At 38.7% G+C, this 20,576-nt stretch overlaps 1 protein-coding gene across 2 annotated transcripts in view; it reads left to right on the top strand.

Moving 5' to 3' along the window:
- The first annotated feature begins 2,688 nt into the window (after positions 1-2,688).
- The window catches only part of macrod2 (mono-ADP ribosylhydrolase 2), a 396,264-nt gene continuing 378,376 nt past the window's right edge, over positions 2,689-20,576 (top strand). For both annotated transcript variants that reach the window (XM_056395624.1, XM_056395623.1), the window contains exons 1-3: positions 2,689-2,891; positions 6,598-6,699; positions 9,568-9,681. In XM_056395624.1, the coding sequence (XP_056251599.1) occupies positions 2,855-2,891; positions 6,598-6,699; positions 9,568-9,681 (253 nt within the window). In that variant the 5' untranslated portion in view covers positions 2,689-2,854. The remainder of the gene's footprint in view (positions 2,892-6,597; positions 6,700-9,567; positions 9,682-20,576) is intronic.

Here is a 20,576-nt window from a genome sequence, read left to right as displayed (position 1 = left end):
TTTGGAATATACAGATTGCCCTGTAGAAAACCACTATTCACTAGGAATAGCCAGCCAAGTTTTATATTTTTGCTGCTCAGACATCAGAACAATGACTGAGCCACAATGATGAAATAATTACATACAGTATCTAGCAAATGCAAATGACAATGTATGTATAGCTATTTCCACCTCAAGTGAAACAACAGGCTATACAGTCCAGACAATACAGTATCATTGTTAGTTGATTTGTCATTGGAGAACAAATCACAAACACACACAAAAAAAAATATCATGATTCCTGAACCCATGAATTCACAACACAGCATTTAACAACACTTTAAGACCCTCTACATGCACACAGGTGTTTTCACTTACTCTGGCTTATTAGACCTCTAGTCAGGTTAAGCTACAATATATTTGGAATAATGTGATGCCACAGAACTTTATGGACCAATAGGAATGATAGCAGGGTACACTGATCCACCCTAACAGGTGCAACAACAGGAGAATGAGGCAGTGTCACTGAAGGCTGGATTGTACACAGTCCCAAGAAAAGCCAACATAAGTGAAAACACCTGTGTGAGTGGACAATGGGTGTGTAGGAGTTTTGAGCTCATAACTAAAATTATGGTGTAGTAGTATAATTGATTTCAGTAGCCTATTAGTCATAACAAGTAGTCAAGCTTCAAGTTTTCAATTTTGTTAAGTGTTCCAAAGCCTAATGCGAGGTCATAATAAGAGGTCAGAGGTCAAGGTCACACACTTTGGATTCAGAATGTTGTCTTAAATGAGTTTGAACCTGGGTCGTCTGATTAATATACCTCCTACTAATATAAAAATATCAGACAAAGTAGATTGGATTATTTACTTATGAATTACTAATTTGGCTAAAAATAGCACCCCCTAAATGCCTCATTAAAATGTAACCCAATTATTATAAGATTAGTCTTGATTCATAATCTTCTTCCATGATATTATATGTGATACCAACTATGATCATTGGTTATGACCCAACCAGTCTCTAAACAGAATCATCCTCGCTGTACACTGCTGCTTATAATGTCGCAAGATCGACATCTAGTGGTTTGGTTTGAATAGTACAAGGGAAAACTGCTATGACAACTTCATTCAAATCACACCTTGTTTAGATACTGGTCAAGACGGTTTAGAGTGTGCATTTTAATGGCTCTAGCTCTACAAGAAAAATGACAGTAAATATCAAATTTTGGTTTTTAACTAGAGTAAATGTTGATACATTTTTCTAATATCTTGTTAATCCGAATTAGGTGGTTAAAGTGAAAACTAATTAACATATTACAAGGACAAATTATGAATTTTTGTGCCAGATTTCAGAGCTGATTACCTTGTTTTAATTTCCTTAAAAAGGGCAGCAGCTCAATGAGATAAAGATCTTTAATTTGACTGGAATAAGGGGTGTCTGAGGAACACTGTAAGTGAATTTTCCCACCATGATCCAAATTATAAATCTTTTTGCCCTTTGTATTATGAGTTTTAGATATAAAACTGTTAAAGTAATTTATGTATCTATGTATACATTTTCACTCAGTTATAGTCGCTGAACTGTTTCAGTAAAATAATCCTCAATTTTAAAAATCTGGATCTGGATCATAGTACAGCTTGGATGAAAGACATTTTCCACTCTCAGATAATGTCAGTGGTTTTAGGAGCAGATGGGTCTGGACCAGAGCAGAGCTCACACAACAGATGACAGACGGTGGTCTCTGGAAGCAGGCTCATACATATGACAGCCTGACTTACTAGTCTGATCCGGTCTATCCTGTGAGTTACTGTATTGTATTCACAATTATTAAAGTCACACAGTAATAGTTATCTCAGATAGTACTGGCCATAGCTATCATCAAAATTATCCTCATGTTGCTAAAATCCAAACAGTTACACAATTATAGGTCAAGGTTTCAGTGTATTATCAACAAATACCCCATCATGAAAATTTGGATATTGCGCGACTAAACCTATCTTACCATGAGAGTTCTTACAAACAGTGAGCATTTTAGTTGTTATAGAGTCAGTCAAAAAGGTTTCTACTAAAGGCCAATAACTCTTAATGGCTCCTCTTTGATTATGGGTAATTTCAAATGAATGGCCACAATATTTCTTGGATAATATTTCCATTTTGTCATTCTATCTTTTATGTATCATTAAGTTAAGGAATAGTAAGAGGTATGAGATTTAAAAAGATTATAAATAAATTCTTATTATATAAAATAATTATTTTATTTTATTTTATATATTATATATATATATATAATATATATAAAATAAAATAAAATAATTATTTTCACTGTATGCACCTGTGTCCTACACTTTCCCCTGCAACAGGATCAAAATTTCACTCAAAATATTGCAAAACACACACGGTGATTATCAGCAAAGATAAACCTATTAAAATTTAATTTCTTTAAAATCTACAGGACTGTTTCTGTGCAGTGACACAAAGTTGACTCGTACATACAGTTTGCATCCGACTGGCCCGGCGTTACTAGCCCACTACCTCACACGCCAGGCTGATGACCCGCCGGAAACAGCCTACCCTGCTTCCCCAGTCTATGGACCTCGTGTGATTGACTTGTTAGCTGGACCAATTGCACGCCGATGTCTCCGTTCTCACCAGCCAATCATTTCGCCACGATTTGTACACATAATTTACGGCGCAATCACGGTAGGTTGAGCCGACTGAGGTCCATAGAAATTTGACAGCTTCACAGGTGAGACAACCGTCCAGAGGCTGTTTCACTTTACATTTCAGTTTTTTCCCGGAACACTATTCACTGTGAGCCTGGGGTTGCCACAGTCAAAAAACAACCTTTCGAAGTCTAATCACTCCGGCAGCATGAGCAAAAAGAAAAAGGACTGGAAGACTGAAAAAGGTAAGGCTTGTTTTGGGGGGGAATGAGGCTATCATCATCTCCATGGCAGACAGCATGAATTCTAAGCATGCCAGTAGACTGACAGCCACTCTGTCTGTTTTCTCCATATCACTGTGATACAACTTACTCTCCAGACTGTTAATAATCCCACACAGTCACTGTACAAATGTTAAAATTATGTTGCGACTCTGTTAGGCAGCCGTAATGCATGTTTGACATTCGCAACAACACTGTTCACATAGTGCCCCTTGCCTGCTTATTAGCTTGCATTTAAGGTGCTAACTGATTTTTCCCGAGTCCTCATTCACCTGTTAGGCTAGCCTGCTCCTAACTAACATGTCCTACCTTCCACCTGTGTGATAGCTTACTTCTCTGGAACTAAATATCCGTGTAGCCAAACAGCAGTCACACCTCAGCAACACAAAGGAGCGGAGTGTCTAATAGTTTTAAACGTGGTTATTCATAATTTATTAGAAGACAAATAGCGGCGGTTTCTGTGTCTCAAACGCACAGTGAAAGTTGCATGTAATGCTAGTCTTGTCTGCTAGACGTGTCTATTTGACTCTCAAGTGCTTTGGGTTTCAGGACAGGATGGACCTGCTGTGCGCAAAACAAATACATATAAACCCTATAATGTTATTCATAGGTCATTGATTTCTTCACACAGTAGTAGCTTTTTCATGCTAAAGGTTTTCACTTGCCATAGCAGGTACAGCACAGGTGTAATTAATCACATTAATTAGTGATGGCTCCATTCCATTAAGGCCACCATATGCATTTATGTCAGAGTGAGAATGCTATACCTGAACCTGGAAACTAGTAAACCTAATTGGAATGCAGCCATCATTAATGATATTCACCACACCTGTGGTCTTTCTGCTTTGACATGTCAAACTGTCTATTGGTTGTGTATTTAGGTTGTGAATATAGTACCACTTTTGGCCTAAAACCTTACTAACAGAAACAGGTCTGTTTGTGATTAAATTGTGTTCCTTGTTATATCACATTGGCTCAAGTGGACTACTGGTTCAGACAAATTTTGATCCCTGACCTCAGGGATGTGGTCTTAATTAATAACTGGAACAAAGTTTATTTGTAATCATTGATATTGTTTGTGAGCTTTATTTTGAATTTTATGGTGGTTCTCCTTTTGTGAAATAAAGTCAGTGTCTAGTCCCCGATTTCGCTGACTCACGACTTATTGGAGTATATGGGAAACTTTTTAATGGTTATTAAAAATCTCTGAGCAGACATAATAATTAATCTTAGCTAGTCATTTGCAGTTTTAGCAGGTACCAGCACAGAACGAACATCAGAAAATCAGATTTCATATTCTGAGCATATACCCCTCTAGCTCAAATTGCTTTAAGAGGAGATCAAGGCGAGTCAAAATGTGACAGAAATTCTGAAACTTAAGGAATTTAATATAATTATTTTTTGAAATAGCGGTTTGGCCCAGGGCTAGACTGTAGGGTGAAACTGTAATATGTAGTACTGCCAAAGATTGATTGTTGTAAGTCATGTTGGCACCTGGTTTATTCTTTGGCAAAATCAGCCTGATTTCAAAATGAGCAAAAAATGCTGAATTTTACCAGGTGGGGAGTATTGTGAGGGGAGGGAACTTTCTTAAATAAAATGACTTAAATAACAAAACAAGACTGTTCTGAGGTTCAAAAAAGACTCCATTAAATTAGATTTTATGTGACAGTAGAATTTGGTTCAGGGATGTCAGCAGCATGTAGTGATAGAACTTCCCATCCAGAACTCATCAAGTATAGCAAAATTATACAGGCTCCAGACACAACTTTGTATGTGGAGGCTCATATTTAATAAAGCACATTTTGAGCCCATCCTGTTCTCATGGCAGCTAAGCTAAGCTATGAGATTCCTCAATGACCAAAAGTTCAGCAGAGTAACGAAGCACTTTAGTGTAGTCCAGAGAGCTTTGTTGTGTTCAACCTCAGAACTGCCTTTTTATTCATCCATGTAGAATAAAAGCAGCCTTGGGAATGACAGGAGTGGGCAAGAGGAAGAGAAAATACAGGAGGGATACAATAGATACCCCCCGAAATACCGTTGATATAAACCTGACCTACTGTGAGATGTTACTAAAAGTTACCTAAGGAACCTCGTATTTTTCACCAAAATATAGTAATTCCCTACTGCCTGAATATTTTAGGCTTTCATTTGCGTTAGAGCCAAACCTGATATCTCAAGCCCCTTTGAGAAAGAGAGTACAGAGTTCCTATGATGGAGGGTATTGTTATATACTAAGCAACAAATCCTTGTTGTAGAAAGAGCCTAGTTTAGTAAACTATTATTCTGCTTTGTGGTGTTAAATCACATCCAGTTTATGTTTTAATTGACCAAAGTCTTCACTGTGAGCACCGGGGTATTATATGGTGAAGATTTCACAATGGAGCACATAATTAGGATGAAGCTTGTTTTGCAGAACAGCCTGGTGCTGTCTGGAGAAACAGTAGCAAGCTGAGGATCTTTTGCAGTCAGTGAGGATGAACATGAGGACACAAGCTGTGAGGATTAAAGAGTGATACAGCAGTGCAGGTTAAGCATCAGCTGTGCGATCTACGAAAGTCAATCAATTATGTTGGAGTTTGTTGTTAAAGTACTTAGGCTGCACAGTTCAGTTCAGGTAACAAGGAGCTTAAATGTAGTTATAATTGTTATGACAAAGTAAGTTTCTCAATGTTCAATACTTAACAAGACACAGTGCAAAAAGTGGGTCACTGTAAGATTTCAACAACAACACTCCTATCAAACCTATCAAACTATTGGTAATATAATCACAGAGCAACACAGAGTTGTAACAATGAAGGACAAACAGTTCAGAATGCAACGAAGCTTAGATAACATGGTGACCACAGTGCAGTGGTTCTCAGCTGAGAGTCATGGAGAACCAGGGGTATTCACATTTTCATTCCAGCCAATCTTAACAACAGCCAGTTTCAGTAATTAACAAGAACAGCCAAAGATGAGGAACTAATGAGTGATATCAGCAGTTGGTGTCTGATTGGAAGGAGAACCTGCATTGTTTTGGGCCTCCATGGCACATGGCTGAGAACGCTGATGTTGTAAGCAGAGTAGACCATCATTCAATCACGGTACATGTGTTCAAACATCTTGAATGACGAGCAGCTATCTTAATGAAGTGTGTTTGAGCAAAACTCAGAATCCCTACCAGCTCCAGGGGTGGTCTTATATTGCTGATCCTATACTTTGACCATGGAAGCCAAAAGAGGATTTTAATGCATGAAGAAGGATCATATTATCAATGATCACATTATTAAGGATCAGATTTTTCATAAAGTAATTTAGAGAGCCAGGGAGGGGTGGAGCAGAAAAAGTGAGGAGCAGTACATGACTGATGAAAATGATGGCTGTACCAGTTGAGTGGCAGAGGATGAGTGTGGTTGGGGGCAAGACCTGCAACTGACTAACGCTTATATGGATGGTGGTCATTTAAAAGAAAGGAAAGGCACTGGGAGACAGGTTGTTGTGACATTAAGAGAAGAAAATAAACAGATCATTCAATTAATAGTGTAATGAATGTTACACTATTTATTTCCATTCTAGTCTATTTTAATTCTAGTACCAAGTTCATTTCCCTCTTTCCTATAGTTTTCATTCTTCAGTAAGGTGTACTAGTGTTATTCTTGCTAAAATTTATGATTACTTTCCTCGACAGAGAGACTGCTCCGTCTAGAACGGGAGGAGAGACGCAAGGAGTATCGTCGTCAAGATTTTATATCTCTGGACAAGATTCCAACCTGGAGAGAGGAAAACAGAGGTATGAAAGCTCAGTGTTTGAGTGTATAGTGTCTATATAACAATTTTGTGTTTCATCTGAAGTATTTTGCCCATTCTTGTGCATTTAACCACACTTTCTTACCATGTGAAATTTCAAGCAAACCATGCTAAGGACCTCCAGACTCTGGTCAAAGGGAGAGAACCAATAGAGGTAGTTGTGTTCTGTGTCAGAAAGACTGAACAAGGCTTATATTGATCTCAGATCTGTCTTAAATGGATGTGAGGTGATTCCCCAAGTTCCTCAGGAAATGAGGCAATGAACACAGAGGAAAGGAATTAGAGAAGTGTCACAGGACAGCACAATCCACATATAAATATGAACAAGAGTATAACAGACAAAACTAATGTGTCTTGGTCATAAATTTCTCTAGACAAGAAAACAGCATATATGGTAAAAAACATTAAATACAGGAAACATTTTTAAATAGCCCTCAAAACAAACCTAACCTTGTGAGTGATGTTTTTTCTGCAGAAAAACATTGCCTTCTATTATGTTTATATCCTCTAGCTTGCTAATCATATATCAAGGACATTAGTAGATTATGTACATTTGTTTAACTCAGGAGACCTACAATGTAATTTTGGGGTAAAAAAGAAAAGAAAATACAGAGAGTGTATTCAGACCTTTTTCACATTTTGTTATGTAACAGCCTCATGCTAAAATCATTAAAATACATTTTTTCCTTCATCAATCTACAATCACTACTGCATTATGACAAAGCAAAAACAGTACATTAGAAATTTAGCACATTTATTAAAAAGGTAAACTAAAATACCAAAATGACATAAGTATTCAGACACTTTGCTATGACACTTGAAATTTAGCTCAGGTGCCTTCCATTTCTCTTGGTCATCTTTGAGATGTTTCGACACCTTGATTGGAGTCCACCTGTGGTCAGTTTAGCTGATTGGACATGATTTGGAAACGCACACACCTAAGGTCTCATAGCTGACAATGTGTATCAGAGCAAAAACAAAGCCATGAGGTCAAAGGAACTGCCTACAAAGCTTAGATACTGTATTTTTTTATTGGTGGAATAACAAAACAAGGAGTGGAGACACAGATCTGGGGAGGGCTACAAAAAAATTCTGTTGCATTAAAAGTTCCCAAGAGCACAGTGACCTCCATAATTCTTAAGACAGAAGTTTGGAACAACCAGGACTCTTCCTAGTGCTGGCCGCCTGGCCGTACTGAGCAATTGGGGAGAAGGGCCTTGGTCAGAGAGGTGACCAAGAATCTGAAAGGGAGAAACTTCCAGAAGGACAGACATCACTGCAGCACTCCACTGTCTGGGCATTATGGAAGAGTGACCAGATGAAGCATCACCTAAGTGAAGGTTTGCAGAATAGCACCTAAAGGACTCTCAGACTGTGAGAAACAAGATTCTCTGGTCTGATGAAACCAAGATTGAACTGTCTGGAGGAAATCAGCATGGTGGTGGGAGCATCATGCTGTGGAGGTGTTCTTCAGTGGCTGGGACAGGGAGACATGTGAGATATCCTTAATGAAAACCTGGTGCAGAGCACTCAGCACCTCAGACTCTGCCATAGGTTCACCTTCCAACAGGACGATGACTCTAAGCCCACAGCCAAGACACTGCAGGCGTGACTTTGGGACAACTCAGAAAATCCCCAAATCCAGGTCTGCAAAGCTCATCGCATCACACCCAAGAAAACTCGAGGCTGTAATTGCTGCGAAAGGTGCTTCAACTATGTACTGACTAAAAAGTCTGAATACTTATGTCAATGTGATATTTCAGTTTTTACCTTTTTAATCAATTTGCAAAAAAATCTAAAATTCAGTTTTTGCTTTGTCATTATGGGGTATTGAGTGTAAGTTGATTGGGAAAAAAATGTATTTAAACAATTTTAGTTTAAGGCTGCAACAAAACAAAATGTGGCTGCAAAGATGAATGCACTGTATGTGTTTTATTCACCTGTGTGCAGGTACATGTGTAATGTTTGTAATACATTTCTAAAGTTGAGACCAGATTATGGTGTATCTGTATTTTATGAACACTAACATTCAGTAGAAATACCAAATTATTATAAGTTATTATTTACTTTCTTGTGTTTTTTACCAACATTGTGATGGTGAACTTTGATAAGCAAGATTTATTAAAAAAAAAAAAAAAAAATATATGACATGATATATTGTTCACCAAAGCAATATTGTTTTCTAATTTATTGGAGAACAAAGCCTAAACCCTGTATATTTAAAGTTGAATGAAAGGCAAGTGTTGTTGTTGTTATTAAGGGTGCATGCAAGAAGAAAGTCTTAACACAGTAACAAAAACAAACGTGTAATATGAGAACTCTGATATAAAACCAGCACAGGCTACAATTGATGTTCAGTGAAGTGAGGTAGACTGGCAAATTGTTTAGGAGTGCTTGGTGATGACATCTACTGTAGTGTTTCTCCACATTGAATTAAACAAGGTATAATAACTTCATGTGGGAGGCTCTTAGCTGACAGTCTTCTTGGCTCAATCCTCAATAGATGAAGTATACAAAATCGCCATAGTAAAACTGGCTTGTTATACACAGTACTTACTGACTAATAAATTGGTGGCTCATATTTCAACACACAATTCGATTTTTTTTTTCACTACATGAAAGGAGTAGGATACATATATAAATGACCAATTTAAATTCACAGTATCCATGTAAATGCTATCTGGACCATCACATTATCACATTTAATCTTTTCAAGTACATGTGAGAACCTTTCATTAATGTACTGTCTCTATTCAAAGGAACAAGATAGTGTATATTTATTGAGTGACACTTCCATATGTTTATGTTCTTTCTTAATGCAACAAGTCAAAGTTGTTGTTTTCTTTTTCAGTGAATGACAATGAGGAAGGGCAGGAGCTGACAGGTGGAGGTGGGCTGAGTGATAAAGTGGCTCTCTACAAAGGAGATATTACTGTCTTGGAGGTGGATGCCATAGTCAATGCTGGTAAGAATTCTGTTCTTTAACCTTTGGGAGCTGTTGGATGTGTTTGCTGCTTCCATGCAGCTCTGCTATTAAATTGTACTTGGCTGCCCTCTACTGTTAAGATTCAGAAAGACTGCTCATTGACTGAAATCCAGTGAATATTCAGATTATGTTCTGAAATTCTTCTTGCCTATCTTTTAAAGTTGTTTGCAGTTCCAGCTCTTTCTGCTACCTTGTGTCAGTGAAACACAAGGTTGATGGGTAAATTCATTTTGATTTGGTTTACAGTTCTATTAATCTCATTTGTCAATAATGTGGCCTGCTTGTGCTATAATGATCAGTGGTCATATATCCAATGCTGCTGTTAGGGAAAACTTGGTAAAGATATGTTGTGAGAAAAAGAGAGGATGTAGAAGCAGAGAGGGTTAGCAGAAATGCCTTTTTCAGAGATTTGTGCTACTGTTATGTAATTTTCTGCAGTCTGCACAACCTACACACATAGTCAGAGGTGCTAAAAGATTTCTTCACCTGTTGCTTCTGCAGCTGATGCCCAGGACCATTTTGCAGCTAATGTATAGAGTTGACAATCCCACACCATAGCTGCATGGTAGCAGTATATTATACCTCTGCTTTCTGCAAGTGCTTCACAACTTTTCCTTCACCATGCAGTATTTTTAAACACACAAATACACACTGCCACTGAGGCAGTGTGCATCTGGTGTGGAATTAAAGCTCTGTAATTTATGCAAGATTAATAGATGTGAAAAACAGCCTGCTCTGTTGGATAAGGCTAATGAATTTAATCTATTATGTAAATACCCATCCTGCTGAGGACAGGGTGACATGACATTCTGAATCATCATCAGCATCATGAAAAAGACAAATGTGGTGTAGTACACTTAACAGACACCTGAAACACACCTAAATGTCATGACAATTGTTTCACTATATCAACATTTTGACCTTTTTATAAATGAAACACTTGTAGCAGTTATTATGCAGTTTTAAGTAGTTTGTTGTTTGCACTGAGTTTTCTGATAACTGCTACATGTCTGAAATGTATTGTTGTATGCATGCTCTATAGAGTGCATTCGCAAAGTATTCAGACCCCTACAGTTTTTTCACATTTTGTTATGTTGCAGCCTTATGCTAAAATCAAAAATATTAATTTTATCCTCCTCAATCTATACTCAATGTCCCATAAAGAAAAAGTGAAAACATTTGCAAATTTATTTAAAAAGAAGAACTGAAATATCACGTATTTAGACACTCTGCTATGACAGTTTATTTACATTTGGCTCAGGTGCCTCCCATTTCTCTCTCATTTATCTTTGAGATGTTTCTGCACCTTGATTGGACATGTGATAAATTGAGCTGATTGGATATGATTTCTTAAAGGCACACACCTGTTTATATAAGGTATCACAGCTGAACAAGACATGAGGTCAAAGGAACTGCCTGCAGAGCAGAGAAAGGATTGTGTTGAGGCACAGATCTGGCACTACAAAAAATGTCTGCAGCATTGGGGACTTTGGAACAACCAGGACTCTTCCTAGAGTCAGCCACCCGGCCGAACTGAATAGTCAGGGGAGAGGTGACCAAGAACCTGATGGTCACTCTGGCTGAGCTCCTGAGATCCCATGTGAAGATTTGAGAAACTTTCAGAGGGACATCCAATTCAGTGTCTGGTTTTGTCAAAACTTGAAGCCAGGCAATTCTATCTTGGTTTCATCAGACCAGATAATCTCCTTTAGGTGCCTTTTTGCAAACTTTGACTCCTTCCAGCCACTTTGCCACAAAGGCCAGATCAGTGGTGTTGCAGTGATGGTTGTCCTTCTGGAAGTTTCTCCCTGGTGTTATAGTGTCTGTTCCTAGTATAGTATAGACTGAAAAGCATGAAACCCTCTTTAATTGCACTTTTCCACAATTTTATTCCAAAAATATATGAGGTCCTTGTCAGACAATATTTTATACAAATCAAGGTTAAGGCGCAGTGGGTAAGGTGAGCAGTGTTTCTATTAAGTGACTATAGAAATTGGGCGTATGAGAATGGAAATGAGGTTCGGGAGGGAACATTGCAGGTTTTTGTTTTAAACTATTGAATACTATTGTAGCACATGCAGGCAGTTTACTTAAGGAGTTAAGGCTGCCAGACATCCAGGCTGTGATTGAGCTACATATTAGCCACGAGGCAATTCGTTCTGTTTAGCAGGCTGTCAGAGGGTCTCAAAGGTTGAAAGAACTGCTGAAGCCTTTTATAATTTTCAGAAAATCTCAGCACTGCTTCTCTATTCATACTGCAGGAATAGTTGTCTTTGTGGTTGGACTGATAAGAACATATAGTAATAGACTTTGTTGCCCAGTGTTACAGTGTGACAGCTCTGTTCAACAGCAGTAGTATGTTGTGAATATGAAGTTGTGATGTGAATGGAATAATCCAGGCCATGTTTTTTTGGGTCAATGGTAACAAAACCTTTGATTTTAGAATATGGCACTATGTTACATGAATTATGGTTACAAACATTGCTCTTAACTATTTGTTAAATTGGCATGCTCTGGCTGTAGTGGCTCTTGTCCAAGTTTTAGTGACTAACACAGTTGTGAGCTGCATGTGAACAAACATTGCGGATGTTGAGCAACGTACACAGATAAGATCTTTGGATAGTTTGTTCAACTTCTTTCTTTTCATCTATTCACTGTTTCCAATCTCTAGCCTGCAGTACTTCCATTTTCTCATGCTGTTTTTCATTTACGCCTGGCACCAGGGGACTGCTGTGTATGAAGTGTGGGACTTTTTTTTAGCACTGTGAAAGCATTAGTTCTGAGCTTAATAAACTGTCAGAATGCCTTTTCTCACGAGTCCAACATGAACTGCAGGCATACTAATCATGCATATTGCAGGTAAATGTGAAGGTTGGCATGTTAAATGTATGGAAATGAAGGACTCTTTTCCGCTTTTTACATATATTGTACCCTGCATGTGTTCAGTGGACATGAATTGAATAACAACCACAGGAGCAGGTTGCCAGTATAATCCTGTGCTGGCTTACCTACTGGCAGTTAGCACTGGTTTAGCCTGTTTGGTCCTGCTGTTGAACAAGGTAATTCAATATATGGATATAATAGTGATACTTCAATGTGAGACAGAATATCGAAATTTTTGTCACGATGTATTATTACATAGCTTACTGCATTAGCATTATTGTTTTCCAGATGCACTTAGTTTAGCTCATTGGAGTGAGCATCGACTACAAAATGTCACCTCTTTAGGTAATAAGAAAATCTGCGTTGCTTCTGTTTGTAGCTGACATATTTTTTTTATTCATTTATTTTATTTTATCCCATAACAAACACGCATTGAAAATGTTCACAACAGGGGTTTTCTGTGACAGCACAGGTTTCAAAGGAAAAATGTCCTTAATTTTAGGGCCAGATCAGTACTGCTGTTCTGGTGGCTGCCTATAGCTTTTAGAGGATGTCAAGTTGCTTTATGTCCTCCATTAAAGTTTAATTATTAGGCTCATTGAGTTTTTAATTCTTCCTTAATTCTGTTTGGCTGGAGGTTGGAGAGGAGGTGCTCAAACTGTCACCTGAGTGAAAGCCTGGAGAGAGCAGGACAGGAGGGGCTGTGGTGACAATCAGTAAGCTGCAGGGGTAGAGGGCAGGATGGCCATTTCACAAGAAGGTGGCTTTGGTGGCTGCATCCAGCGCCAGCAGATGGTCTGATTCAGCCTACTGTTTTGAACGAGCCTGTAATCGTCTGCCGCCGCTCTGCATAAAATGTTAGACCCACCCTACTCATGCTCTCTGTCTTCCTACTGTTTTTAAAGGATGAAAGCAACAGGAAAACAGCAACTCTTTTGTCCTGGTTATTGATTTCCTAAGTATGGAAGACTTTCTGCCAAGATATTTATTACAAGGTGCATTTTTCTCTTTTGTATAATACTGTGCTGTTCTGTAACCTTTACAAATACCCAGCATTTTCCCTCATTGCTAATTCATAGACTCTAGTAGCCCATGTCTTTAGCAGGTATCATTGAATTGGTATCGGACAATGATACATGGAAAGAGCAGACTATCACTGTTAATCAAGATATTTTTCTGCAGGGTTCACTAAAAGTTGAAAGGACACTCAAACTAGGTTTTAAATTTTATGTATGTCATTACTGTTGCTTTTGCATGGCAAACACAAGATAATGTCTTCCATTTTTCACTTTGTCTTTGTGCGTGGAGTTCATGCGAGTGTCACCATCCCTTTCAGATCAGAATGAGGTCATAAAGATAGCAGTGAGAAGTGGAGAGGACTTCTCTTATCATGATGACTGTGGTAATTATGCAGAGGGGTTGACTCCTAATCCATTACCTGCTGTAAACCTTTCCCATCTTTCTGTATTAGATCATTTTTTACAGGAGCCAATTTAGTGTGCACAGGGAATCTGGTTATGAACACTATAAAGAACCTGAAGGGGAGTTGAGTGTGAGAGAGGAAATTGGTATTCAGTTGTATGGGGTCACTCGTACTGCAGTCATCACAGTTGTGATGAGAGCGTTGACCCTTGGAGGGCAGAATAACATGATTCAGTACAGACTGACTTTTATAAGTTTTCTGATATGCAGTCAATTAAAACAGTATTTGCCTGCAGGGTTTCTTGGCACACAGGCAGCATTGTTTACCTTCATAGTCATTCATGCATAATGTACAGGACAGAAGGCTATATGCCCTGGTCTAGTAAACACTGATTAGAATACATTATTCTGTGGTCAGAGCAAAGTAACATGTAGACACACAAATGTTTATTATGTTTCTGGGTAATGTCAGTCATAATATTCAATATTAAATCATGACCAATTTATTAGCCTCGTGTAATGTGGGTTAAAGGAAACAAAATTGGCTTCTAAATCTTCATGCTATGCTGTTTAATAACTTGTGTAAATGAAACCAGAACATGACATTGAATTTGTTGTCATGTTGTTTGAAATAAGACTTGAATAAGATGAACAAATGGAAAAATGGTACATGTAAGCATCTCTGAAGGTTACTTTCTTTTAAGGGAAGTACAAGGTGGTTCTGGTTCATCCTCACTCGCTTATTGAAAATCTCAGTAGTTGTGGCAGCAACAGTGTGGGATAATGGTGTGTAATGTCCAGAGAATATTATGTGGTTCTGTGGTCACAAGCCTTAATGGAGAGCATTGCCTTATTTATTAGGGAATGACTCTCTGAGTGCTCTGGTAATATTTTAGCTTGCAATGCAGAAGGCTTTTCAGAATGAAAAGTAGATATGGCATTTTTATTCTCGTGCTGAGCTCTTGGTCTATAGACAGACGCTAAAAGACAGACTTTTCTTTGTCACTCTTCCCAACTTTAGAGTACTTTTAAAGGTCTAGTTGTAATATATGACAACATATTCTCCTTTTCTACTTTGTGAAACCGATACTCTCTTGTGAAATTGATTTGCTGTCCAAATCCTTATTTTACTGCATCAGTCTAAAATGTTTTTAGGACACTACATTGCTGTTAAGAAACGGGGAGATTATCTAATTATTACTGAATAGGTTGTCTCAATAAAAGGCCATACGGGTGAACACCTGCCTCTGTCATGACATATAAAAGAAAAAAAAAATTTTAAATTTACTTTATACTTCTTCATTTCCCTTAGTGATTGATAAACCCTATGGCTTTTGGTTTTGCTTCCTACTGTTTGGGGATCTTGTCAGCATTGGCTCTTCATTAGATTTTCTGTCAGGCCATGGATGTGCTGCACAACACACTCAGCCCCTGGAGAGTCTGGCTCGATGGATCTATATGTCGCTGCAGATTCACACCCTGTGCCATAACCTCCCTGAGTGATGCAGCCATGCTCCCAGTAATATGACTGCAATTCAGGGGCTCTCACTTTCTCTCTGTTCTCTCTTTCTCTCTGCTGCCAGTTGTGTATACATGCAAGTATACACACACACACACACACACACACACACACACACACACACACAGAGTACATTAGAAACCATGACAGAGGACTGGTAACTTCTTGAGCAAACTTGTGATTGTTGCTCTGTCACACCAAGAATGAAAATCAATGCCCCTGGCTGAGAGAACTTACTGCTCTGTTGAACAGTGAAATGACTCCGGTGAGTGTGTTGCATTGGGTCCTGCACTAAAAGGTCCAGTTAATCGTATCAGCTCTGAGAGAGATACAGCACAAGGACAGAGTTTTCCCTGCCATCAGGGTGTAAATGTGAACTGAGTTGACAAACCAGCTGGAGAGCTTCCCCTTCTACTGATTTCAGCTCGATTTCTCCCCTTCCAGTGTCCAGATTGTGAGCAGCCTTGCAGCCTCCATCAGTGTTTGGTCAACGTCAAAGTTGTTTACCTAATCTCCTTGGCCTACATAGTGCCAACATGACCAAATAGAAATAATTTTTCACGAGGTGTGGCTAATGGAAAGTAATCATGGGAGTCTTTGCTGTCAGTGTGTATCCGGCTGGCACTTACAAAAATATCTCCCATTGCTTGCACTGCTAATGGTCTATGACCATATTGAGTGTTTTGGAGAATGAGCCTCCTCTTCCTTCACGGTCACGCATTTTGTGACCCAGCCGACACCCTCGCTCTCTTTCCAACACTCACACTAGAAAACGTAAACGCCGCACACACCCACACAAAGTGGTGTTTATGCCGTGAAACTGACTCTGTGTTTTTGGAGAGAGGTGCCATTGCTAATGAAGAGGCCTGTCATTCAGGTCAGGTCCTCACTCGTCTCCCCAGTCGGCAGAGAACTTAAGCCATTGTTGTCAAGGTCAGAAAGTCGCTGTTTGCATCCCTGTTTTTTTTCCTGGCCCCTTCCTCTCATCTCTGTTCCGCCGCCCCCTCCTTGTCCGAAAGAAACATTTCAAAACACTCTGCCTTATGCTGCACACACGCCAGATCCCATCCATCAGGCCTGTGAGTAATTGAGAGGGTAAATGGGAACATTTGGAAAGAGTCTTTCACCACCTTCTGTTTCTCTTTTCTTTTGTCTCATACAAGTTGATGACCTTTGATAACAATAAAAACTGTAGACGTCACTTATAAAACATCAAAAGAAAAATTAGATGTTAAAACAAATAGTTGGTAGTGTTATCTTTTCGGGTTGGCCATCCATCCGATTCTTGTGAACCTGATATCTCACAAACATTCACTTAGACTCAAGGATGAATTGATTAGAATTTGGTGGTCAAAGGTCAAGGTCAGTGTGACCATGCATACAGTATGAGAAGGTGTGTGTGTGTGTGTGTGTGTGTGTGTGTGTGTGTGTGTGTGTGTGTGTGTGTCTGTGTGTCTGTGTGTGTGTGTGTGTGTGGTAAGGGTGGTAAGGGTATGATCCTCTCAAGCTGATGAATAAAACTTTTTGTAGCAGTATAAAGCAGGTAAAGCTTTCATTTACCAGGTAACATAGGCAGAGCATCAGATGAACAGATCCAATGCTCATAAGTCTTGTTTATCTATTGACCTGTAGGGGGCACTGTGGCTCCACCTAAGTATCACTGACATCTCTGATAGCGGAGTACGTTTGAGAAGTGGGATGACTGAGCTGGTTCTGCATTTCAGATGGATAAATTCCTTTTTTCTGCCTCCTCTTCACAGATGTTTCTTTAGAGCTGTTTGCGGTGACAACTGAAAATTCCAAGGCATCTTATAGATTGTCAGCATCTGCCTCTCAAGTAGCTTAGAAAAATGTCTGAAAAATATTGTGCTGTTTTTGGAACAAAATTAAACAGTTTAAAAGAAACACATGCTGATTTTGGAGCTCAGTACAACGTTTCAGATGTTACGGTATTATTAGCATAGAAGAAGTGCTTTGTCCTTCAGTTTTAGCTGAAGATGTGGAGATGCTGTTGTGTAGTTGTATGCGCAAAATGGGGAGTGAGCTCTTTTATCTGTAAGAGAATGTGGGGAGATGCTGGTTGAGACTAGCCCTTTACTAACAGAGTGAAGCACGGGGGGAAAGGAGAAGGTTGGAGAAATCAACCCTTGACTGCTGACTGTATCTCTGCACAGTCCCCAGGCAGTGTATTCTGCATGGTCGTCAGCAGGCGATTCACTAGTCTTCAACACAACCCACTTTGAACACCATTTGCCCTGCGTCTGTTTCCTCCAATGTTTTCTCCCGTTCCTTCATTTCCCTCATTTTTCAGTTTGTCTCAGTTTATCTCCAGTCCACCAAATATTGTAAACCTTTGTGGAAACAAACAAATGCAAGCCATGTACACAGAGAACCTGGAAAAGTGTGCACCTTAGCAGAAATACTGATGAGCTACTCGGTTACAAGCCTGCAGTGGCAAGGTTTTCTATAATGGTTTCCTATGTATAATGGCTAGGTAATGGTAATGATGCAAGTAATGAGCAACATAATGTTACAAGTAAGTAAAGGAATATAAAGCACACATTTTGGCAAGGGCCTTTTATTTGAAGGATGTAATTTTCTTTCACCAGACACTCCATTTGATAATTTTATGCTTTAGCTTCACAGTACCCATTTCTTCAGAGGGGATGCAGTGGTTAAAATAAATTCATACTTCTGGAACATGAAGTTGTGTTGAAGCAGAAATGAAATAATCCAGTGCAGCAAAGTCTTTTCACCTAGAACGTCAGTGCTTTATGGAGATATGAAATTATGTCCTCCCCACTAGTTTCCTGTTTGCTAAACACAAAAGTCACCCCATATAAGAAGACCTCTAAGCTACTGAAATGAAAGACTGTGATGTTTGCTGAGTAGCTTTAAATGAGAATACAATTCCTATAACCCAGGGCAGTTCATTCAATATTTGTGAGCATGTTCAAGTTTGTCTCAAAGCTGAGGAACCAGGGGCTATGTTCATAAAAGTATCTCTCAACTGGCCATTTTGAATGCATTTTAAAATAACTGATGTTTCTCTCCTAGTTTTAAAAGTTTTATTTAAGAGTAATTCTCAGAGGAATATGGTGCTGTTATATTTCCAGAAGCGTATTCATAAGTCCTTCTAAGGCGAAGGTTTGCCTCTAACTAGGCAATTGGGGAATACACACTAAGAGGAGATGCCATTTCACTTCTAAACTTATATTTCTCTCAAATAATTTTGAAGAGAGTGACATTTTGTGTGTGTGTTTAACAATAATCATGATGCTCAGAGGCCTTAAGTTGATGTGGTTAACTGGGAAGAATCATGCCAAAATTAATCTGTCCCATAAATCTCAACAATATTCAGTTAACAAGAGAGCACCTTTTCTCTGAGTATTTTCTATATTTAAAGAAAGAGTTTAACACGAGAATATTTCTTAGCTGGCTTCAGGGAGGGAGGGGTGTCGATGTTGTAGTAATTGGGATCATTGAGCTTCCAGGTTAATGTCCGCTCCAAAGCCAGAATCTATTTGAGCTTCTTCCAGGTCCTGTGTGTGTGTGTGTGTGTGTGTGTGTGTGTGTGTGTGTGTGTGTGTGTGTGTGTGTGTCCATGTACTGTTCAAATTAAGCTAATTGCTGCATAATATAATGTCATGCAGCAGATATAATGTTGATAGACTCTTATTATATTAGACTTTTGATTCCCAAATTATGTTTTATAGAAACACTTGCAGTACCAAACCAGAAAACATACACATTTTTTAGAAAATCACCCTAAGACCTTTTCCATCTTCTGTAATGAACCTGGTTCATAACAACAGCAGCCTTTCCTAGATTGAAAAAAGATGGTATAAATTCAAAACAACATAACTTTTGAAACCTTGCAAAATATAATAAATGTGAGAAGGAAATTTGTTGTAATTCTTTTTGGGAAACTGTCAGCTTGTTGACAGTGACAAAAAGCTCTCTGTGGTAATGGTCCTGACCTTAAAGAACAGTGCTGCTGAAGGCTCCTTAATAGAAGTTAGATTGTCCCAAGGAAAACATGCTGACAGTTAGTGGTTTTTATATGTACATGAGTACGTATACAACTAAACGATTCTTGATCTTAATTTCTGGAAGTAATGTGAATCTTCACAAGACACAATAAGTTACACAAACATAACAGTACCCTAACCTTCCCTGTGTGACTGCAATCTGTAGTAGTATGTTGTGGTGTTGGAGAACTGGTGTGATGCAATATGTCATAGTGATGAACTGACCTGTGATTATGTTTTAATTGAGCATCCTTTATCTATTGTGCAGTCATAATGAAAATACTCTTGGCAAACATACTGACTGACAAATGTACTCTTTGAGGCTTCGTGGCTGCACAGTTGTTGCCCTTGTGTATGGTAATGAAGCACTGACTGGACATCCTGATGAAATGGATTTCCCTTTTGTTGACACAAGTGATTGTGTGGTTACTGTAAGGCTTAGGGAGTGTGAACTCATTATAGACAAAGACCTCCGTTCAGTGGAATAGTAATGAAAGTGAGGCGAGGTCCTCTTGGCTATGATGAACGGTAAGCTGTATGTGAAATGTCTGGGAGATGGGATTCCATTAGGCATGATGGAGTTATTTTTTTGACAGGTGTTACAGCTTACAAGTCAGTGTTTAATGTAGCTACCATGCAGACAATGAGTACTAATGAACTCCAAAACCACAACCCATTTGGGCTCATTTATGACAAACTGATATCAACACTGTTCATTGTATTACAGAAGGTACTGTATAATATAGGATTTTATTTCATCCGTTGATCATTTAACACTGTTATTAAGGTAGCAATGCTTTATTCATTGAGAGTATTCAGTTAGATGTTTGACATGTCATACTGTGTTACCAATTCCCCAGAAGAACAAATAGATTTTAGGTTGACCAAGAAGTTAGTTCGATTTTAGTTCAATAAGGGACTGCTACATGGGAAGGAATTTTCAATAAGAGTAGAGAACAAAAGACTGAAAAGAGAATGATTATGTCTTGAGTGCCAGTGAGTGAAGAGGTGGTTAATGC

The sequence above is a fragment of the Seriola aureovittata genome, chromosome 14 (assembly GCF_021018895.1).
Source record: "Seriola aureovittata isolate HTS-2021-v1 ecotype China chromosome 14, ASM2101889v1, whole genome shotgun sequence".
In the NCBI taxonomy this organism is placed as follows: domain Eukaryota; kingdom Metazoa; phylum Chordata; class Actinopteri; order Carangiformes; family Carangidae; genus Seriola; species Seriola aureovittata.
Note: the sequence above shows the minus strand (reverse complement) of the source record. Positions and strands in the feature narration are given on the sequence as shown.